General features: G+C 35.2%; 1 protein-coding gene across 2 annotated transcripts in view; it reads left to right on the top strand.

The window, feature by feature from the left end:
* The window catches only part of tmem154 (transmembrane protein 154), a 10,347-nt gene extending 6,385 nt beyond the window's left edge, over nucleotides 1–3,962 (top strand). For both annotated transcript variants that reach the window (XM_042717773.1, XM_042717839.1), the window contains exons 8-9: nucleotides 804–852; nucleotides 3,427–3,962. In XM_042717773.1, coding sequence (XP_042573707.1) covers nucleotides 804–838 — 35 coding nt within the window. In that variant the 3' untranslated portion in view covers nucleotides 839–852; nucleotides 3,427–3,962. The remainder of the gene's footprint in view (nucleotides 1–803; nucleotides 853–3,426) is intronic.
* The last annotated feature ends 4,272 nt before the right edge of the window (nucleotides 3,963–8,234 follow it).

Below are 8,234 nucleotides of genomic sequence, written 5' to 3'. Positions count from 1 at the left end.
AGTTTATTATTAAAATATTTGCATCTACTTGATTTTATTTAAATCATATTTTCAAAATGCATTTATTCAAATTGCTTAAAATCTTCCTCATAATAAAACAGTTTATTTTATTCAGTAAAAAGCATAAAGATGGTTAAACTATAGCTAGCTGGAAAACAAGCATTAACAATAATATATATGATTATGTATAAACCTGGTTATTGTTTATTTAAAACATGTTTCTTTTATAAGTACTATTACAGAAATCTTACCTGTTTCTGTATGACTGACAAATATGCATCATATCATGTTAAAATGACTTTATTAAAACTGTGTAATCCAAATGGATGAACATTTTATATGCAATTCAAAATATACAAATCTTTAATTTAGACCTACTAATTTTACACATATATGCTTTAATAATGTTTTGCTCAAAAGCAACACTATTAGGCTATTGTATTGAGTGTGTTACAATATTGAGCAGGTGAACATGCTTCAGTTTTGAATTCAGTAAAGTTTGTGCTTTGACCAGAAGGGGGAGCCATTGCACTAAAAACACTCAAATGCTCAAAGAAACTCCACTTTATGAAAGTTGATGTTTAGTTGATGTCAGCTTTCTCAAACGTATTCATACTTAAACCACATTTTTCCCCAGAACTGTTCCATTAAGATTCAAAACATCTTTTATACAAACAGACTGTGTTTGCAGGTTTGAAATAGTTTGCACTGTCAAAGTGTTTGTTTTTTGTTTTTTTAAGATGTGGAACATGTTTGGTTTAAAGCTTGTAAAGAATCTGTGTCTTTTCATCGTTTGATTGCAGATGGAGGCAAGAAGGTGGACACTGGCCAAATATAATGAATAGCATTTCAGTGAGTACACTAGACTTATTATTCCCTCCTTTATGCAAGATGTAGTCCAAACCTGGGAAAGCTACACAATTTCTAGAACAAAGCCGGCACATATTCGCAGTACAGTACTGGCTCATGGACAGCTGTGTAGAGGTTATAACAGGAAAGTCATTGTACTAGCTTGCAAATATTTAATTTTCAGCACAGATCTGTAACAGATGTCGTGCACTTCTTGATTATTTACATTCACACGTCATATTTCACTGCACTCCGGGCCGAATCCAGATTGTTTCCGAGTCATAGACATAAATGGTTGTAATAACGTTTCAGAAGTGTACAGTAGATGCACAAAGCGACCACTGGGTTCACATCAGAGACATGAAACTTGTGTGTGGAGGGTTAGAGGTTTAGAAAAGCCCTGGATGTGATAAAACTGTGCTGATTTGGAAGGGGAACACACACACATGACTCACTGGGAAGTGTGGCAGGACCAGGCATGAAGATATGCATTCACATGCGTCACACCCTGTAATGTAATGTGTAAGGTACGTTTCCTGGAACTGTGAAGTGACATAAGGTTACCTCTTACTTTACTTTCCAGTGGAATGCCCCTCTGAGTCGAGTCAGCAACTACTGAACACATCAGAGTTCCCCGTGCATACTTTAGTGAAAATGCACTGTTGTGATCATTCTTTTATGCGGAAACTTTTTTTATGTCATGCAATTTAAACTACGAAATGCTTTTGAGAGATCCAGGGAAAAAGAGCAAAAAGACATTACATTGTATGTTGGGATGTGCAAAAACTACAAAAGCAATGACACTCTGCTGCCAGGAGAAATAGTTATTAGTCTAAAAAAAAGTGCAAAAAAAAAGTATCTAGACCCTACAGTCCACTTAATTTATGATAGTGTCTCAGTCCATATTGACACTGTTTATGGAACTCAATCAATGTGAATAATAATAATATTAATACAATTTATTAATATTAATAAATAAAAATACTCATTATACTCATCAGGTTTAAGAGCTAAGAGTTTATGGAACTCAATCAACATGAATAATAATAATTATAATAATAACGTACCATTTAAAGGTTTGAGGTTACCAAAATTAATTTATTTATTTATTTTTAACGAAGTCTCTTCTGCTCTCAAAAGCTGCATTTATTTAATAAGAAATATAGAAAAAAATGTAATATTGTGAAATATTATTCCAATCCCAAACAGCTGTTTTCTATTTGAATCTCTGTTAAACTGTAATTTATTTCTGTGATGCACAGCTGAATTTTTTTAGCATCATAACTCCAGTCTTCAGTGTCACATGATCTTCAGAAATCATAATAATATGATGATTTGCTGCTCAAGAAACATTTCTGATTATTAATAAAACACTCAAGACATAAATAACACGAATACAATCTAATAGATTTATTAATAAACAGCAGTATTGTGTGTTGACCTCCACATCAGCAGCACGGCTCTAACACAAACACACAACCACATGCACTTGCTTACTAATGCAGACACAAACACAGACTGTGTCATTCTGTCGAGTTTGTTTTGATGAGGCTGCGTACGAGGAACAGAATAGCCGTGGCTGCTGACTTCTGACCCGCGGGTCGGCGCTGCCAGCCGTGACATCTGGTGGTCATTACAGCAGACGTGTGTGGAAGCTCTCTGTCTCGCTCTCGCTGGGAACAGCAGAGGGTCAGAGTCCATGAGCCAGGAATGCACGCTTACGTCACGCACACCGTGTTTTTCCCAGGATCGAGCGCCATGGGGGAGCAGGCTACACAAAGGCTAGGTGATGTCAGGAATGACAAATTAAGGTTTATATAAACACAAACGGAGAGCATCTGAGGCCACATCAGCAGAGGAGTAAGGGCACGGCTCTTTTTATGCTGACTGAAACGAATCTGATCTGGAAGCAGAAATTCTTTGCAGTTGTTGTTGGAGTATAACAGCACTGCTGAAGACTGATATAATATACAAACGCACAAAGGAATATAGATTAGTCCACAAATGTCTACAGCAGCTTGTCAGTGTACACTCTAAAAATAATTCTAAATATAGCACAATGATAAATAACCATGCTACCTTAATAAAACCTCAGGTAGAATAACAAAAGAAATTCCTTAAAATCCAACAGTTCATTTTGTCAAAATAAATAAATAACATATCTGAGGTTTCAACAACTATGACTATTACTCATTTAATATCAATATTCTTCATCTTTAACAGCAGTTTAAGAGATCGAGTACATTCACCAGTTTAAATTAATTTAATAGAATTAGTTTGTTTGACTGAAATATTACTGAAAAAGCTACACAAACTCAAAATGTGAGTTGCGTCAGACCGCAGAAGGAGAATAAATGTTGAACTGAAGTGTTGTTTTGTGTGTTTTTGCACTTAATTAATATAGAAGGAGACCTGTTAGTGTTCAGTGTTCGGTTATGATGGAATTTATAGGGTTTCTGTTGAATGTGAGTAATGTTTGTGAGGATATTTCACTGATTTTAGAAAAGGGTGCACGAGTGCATCGTAGTTTTTGGCACATATCTGAATGAGTCTGTTTTTCTCTCATTTGTTTTACAGGAAGCCTCATCTGTCCTCAGATCCAGACACAGTGGACTATTTTTAGGGATTTGTCATTCGGAAAACTTTCCCAGTGCTTTTAGATTGTTTCATAATGCCATAACTTTATACATATAATAATATAATATAATATATATATATGTATTGCCATTTGGATGAGAAAAAGGCAGGTTTGCAGATCAAAGTTTTTCTGTCTGTTGCACTGATCAGGATCCAACAGTTCACTGGAAGCCGATACGTTCTTCTGTGCTTATGATATTTCAGATATTTTCACCACTTTTTGACGGAGCAAGGCCTGCCTCAGAACTTCAGAAACATTACGATGCATTTCATCACACCAGTTAATTTATAAAGACCTTTTAACCTTTGTAAATATTATTACATTCGCTGCATTTTTCTTTTATTTGCAGTATTGCAAGTTTGTGTTTACAATTTATAATGAAATGTAAATCGTTTAATATTTTTTTAGGAATTCACCAATGCATTTCCTGCTACGTACTGTATGTCTTTTTACATTAAAAGAGGATTTATTATTATCATTGTTCTCGTGTGAGTGCAATACACACTTATCAATCATAAGATGTTTTGTAATGTTCTCTCTTTACAAAATCACAAAATCAATATTTACTTACTACTACGTACTACAGTATGTATTGCTTTTACCGTTGAGCTTTGTAAAGTATATTTATATCTGAGATTTTTTTTTTTAAAATGTGCAAAACAACATAAATATAACAGTACATAAAAGAACCAATTATAAATGAATAATAAAAAACATAATTTATTTAAATGCAACATGTATGAATGATTCATTAATTAAATCATTTGGAATAATTATAAATGAAATAATCACTTTTAAATAATGAAGTGTTACTGACAAAAAATGACGATGTTAATAAAAAAAGGAATACAATTACAAGAGGTATAAAAAATAAAATAAAATAAAATAAAATAAAATAAAATAAAAATAAATAAAATAAAATAAAATAAAATAAAACAAAACAAAACAAAACAAAACAAAACAAAACAAAATAAAATAAAATAAAATAAAATAATAAAATAAAATAAAATAAAATAAAATAAAATAAAACAAAACAAAACAAAACAAAACAAAATTAAAACAAAATAAAACAAAACAAAACAAAACAAAACAAAACAAAATTATGAAGTTTGGTTGGCACCACTGGCACCATCTGTGCTTCAGAGAAACACTTTCTTTGGCACTTCAGTCATTTTCTGACAGATTAACAGTGAAGCATTGAAACGACAGTACAATATTAAATATTAAAATGTTAAATATTACATGTTGACCCACTGTAACCATTAGAGTGAAGATGGCAACCTTTCTTGAACACACCAAACTGAACTAAATGTAAAAATATATATATTTATAGTAAAAAACCCACCATAATAATAAATAAAACTTTACTTTTTTACATATAAAACAAAGTATTTTATGAGTCCAACAACGTCATATGTAAGCGACAAGGAACGCGAGCGCCGGTGACGTTCCTGGCTGACGCAGTGACGCCATCATCCGTCGACAGGCAGTCGTACAGGAATCGGTTGGATAAAGAGGATCGCGCTTTAACGGAGGAGCATCGGAGTCGTGTACCGTACCCCCAGCGCTCTTCAAGTCGGCCACATATTATTCCAGGGGGGTTCTCTTTCCTTCACGGAAGATAAATGAGTAATAAACGCTCTCCCGGGCGCGGCAGCTGCATCTCAGCGGAGCAGCATGATTAGTTCGCTCTTCTGAAACTTCATCTTCCCCTCAGCGAGGACAGTCCTGGACAGAAGACACCAGTCGCTGCGATCCTTCGCCCCTCCAACAGGTTTCCAGGTAAATACGAGCGTTTTCCTAATAAAAGCTGCTTGTTTTGAGGAGAAATGCTTGTTGTTGTTGTTGTTATTAAACTATTCTAACCCGTTCCCAAGATACATCACACATCAAATACAGCAGCTGCGTGACACAAACCCAACATCAGCTCAACAACAAGCTCGAGCAGCTGTTTTAATTTCATTTTCTTCATTCGACGTGAACTTCAGCTCTTGTAAACAAACCCGAAGACCGTTACTCTTCTCTGGACTCCTCAGTGGAGTTTCCCTTTAAATGCGTTTTATCACTAAATCTCGGAGTTTATATATGACACAACGACATGTATATAATATTAATTCACGCTTTGGTGGCGTTTTAGATCGTTTAATCCACTATTATTGTGTTTTGCGCTAGTTTAGCCGGTTAGCGACGGGAGCTTTAGCTTAGGCTAGCAGTATTAGCACACCCGCTACTGGACTATCGTAAGACTAATTCGTTTAAATATGTGTTTACCCGATTGTCCACGGTGTTGTCGGTTATATTGTGACGTGTTTAGCCTTGTGTCATCAAAGGCAGCAGGAACATCTGAAAGCGGTTAGCCTGCACGCTAGCTAAGCTAAGCATGCTAACAATCGAGGCTCAGCTTTCTCCTCCCGTAAGCGCTTTAAATCCATCCGCCAAACACTTTTAGCTCTTAAATAGGACTTTTCAGGAAATATTAGCCGGTGTGAGTCAGAATTCGGTGATTGAATCTGTGCGGATTTAATCGCTGCGCGAGACAAGCACATGTTTATTAGCACGCTTTCTTCTCAAACTCTTCGTGAAGTTTACTCATGCACTGCAATCATAATAACAGCTGTTTTTATCCATCTCCGCCACCTGAGGGGATCTGGATGTGATGTGATATCTTCTGTTTTCATAACCACGCTGCAGTTTTATTTTGATCACGTTTATAAACACACAAGACTGCTGCTGAAGCTTAGAGTCTTGCTGGTTAAGTTTCAGCATCTTCTGTAACATTATGTAACTTACAGGGTTTGCAATGCCATCTGTTGCTCCATGCGTTTATGTAATATCTGTTGTCAAATAAAAGTTTCACTTGGAAGAAAGAAGGAGGTTTCTCTAGAGATGGGGGTCAGATTGCAAGCTTAAAACACATCTCTAAGCATTGCATGCCATGTTTAAAGTTAAAGAATACCTTTTATATATTTATTTCAAATATAGTTCAAATTTACTGGCATCGCTTGAGACTTAAACTTTATTTGCAGCACTTTGCAAGCCTAAAATGTGTTTTAATGTCACTATTGATGAAGATCTTTAAATAATATTGGACTTTAAATGGAAGATAGTAGTATTTAAAGTGTGCTTGCAATAGTTTCTCTTTAGCACAATCAAATATACTTAAGTATGTCTTCCGCACAGTTATGTACAAAATTAGTAGTTCCAATTTTGCAGACTTTAAATATACCAGTTTAGTACAATTCCATTTTTTTTTTAAAAACATGTAAATTTATTTTTTGCATACTTGGCATTAAATAAATGTATTTCAGATACACTTAAGTATATTTTTCACTAAGGTAATGACCGGTTACTGTTGTCTTTTAGAGCTTTTATAATTTCGTGTGCATCATTGAATCACTGTTTTCTCGTCTGTAGCCGTAAAGCTGCTTTGAAACGATCTGTGTTGTTGTATGAAGCGCTGGATTATAGAAATAAAGGTGACTTAAGCGTTTAAGACCCAGTCTGTGTTTCCTAGAGTTGGTTTTTGAGCTCGTTCTGACTTCTGTGGGTCACGCTGGGATACAGTGGACAGTGTTTGATAAAGGAAGAGTGTGTGAGCTCTTTCATCTTCCGAGAGCCCGGGATTCCTCTCGGAGGGGTGTAGCGTGCTCTGATGTTTTACTGTGAACTACGAAGGCGTGCAAGGCTCTAGTCTCCCGTATGGCTCTCTGAGACTTGCTGAATGGCCTTAATGTTTTGACAAGACACAAAGAGAGCATACAGAAGGCACGACCGGGGTTGGGAGGTAAAAGAAAGTAACCGGGTCATCTGACGAGTGGCTCTTTGAACTTCTAGCAGAGTGCTTCTTAACAGCAAACTTAACTTCAAAACAAGAGCAGATCTGCTGTCTGGCTTTGATTAAAGTGTTCACTGCAAACTCTTTCTGAATTCTCTAGGTGATCCCTAAAGGCAAGGTTTCTAGAATTTCACTTGCATTCAGCTTCTGTGATTGATTCTGTTGCTCAATTAAAAGCTCTTCTTAGAAGTACACTAAGTAACGTTGTTCCTGGGAAGTCTTCTGTTGAAATCATCCATGAATTTCAACTAAAGGAAAGTGCATACTACAGTCCCGAAGCTTGTTGTTATGCACAAAACTCTCCCGATATCTTTGCTTTTTCTGCTAATTGGAACGCCTGTTGTTCAGAAGTTTATTACATATATTTACATCTTTATGCATTTAGCAGACGCTTTAATCCAAAGTGACTTACAGTGCATTCAGGCTAACATTTTTTACCTAACATATATTTACGTTGTAGCTATAAATAAAAGTGCACTACTGTCAGCTCAAATCTGATTGCCGTTCACACTAAAAATGATAACTTTCACTAAATTAGCATCCACACCGATGGATCATAACACTCTCTTTATTATAAGCATGCTGCAATAATGTCATCTTTCTCTTTAACGGACTGGCTGTCAATGTTTCTATTGTTCATCATTTGAAAAAAAAAAAAAAAAAAAAAAAAACATTTTGAAAGTGATTTCAACAATATTGTTCCACTGTGTTTTTGGTGTTTTTATTCGTACAGAATTAGAGCAATCATTAAAACTTTATAGTTGTAGTTATTGGTGTGAACTTGCTTTTAAATGTCATTTAACACATTTGAGCATATTTAAGTCTATTATGCGGTGTTCTGGATATTCAACAAAAAATTTTATATTTACAATAGGGTCTCATTAGTTAATCCATTATCTAATAATGAGCAAT

The sequence above is a fragment of the Cyprinus carpio genome, chromosome A1 (assembly GCF_018340385.1).
Source record: "Cyprinus carpio isolate SPL01 chromosome A1, ASM1834038v1, whole genome shotgun sequence".
Classification (NCBI taxonomy): Eukaryota; Metazoa; Chordata; class Actinopteri; order Cypriniformes; family Cyprinidae; genus Cyprinus; species Cyprinus carpio.
The sequence above is the reverse complement of the archived record's forward strand: the minus strand, read 5'-3'. Positions and strand labels throughout refer to the sequence as shown.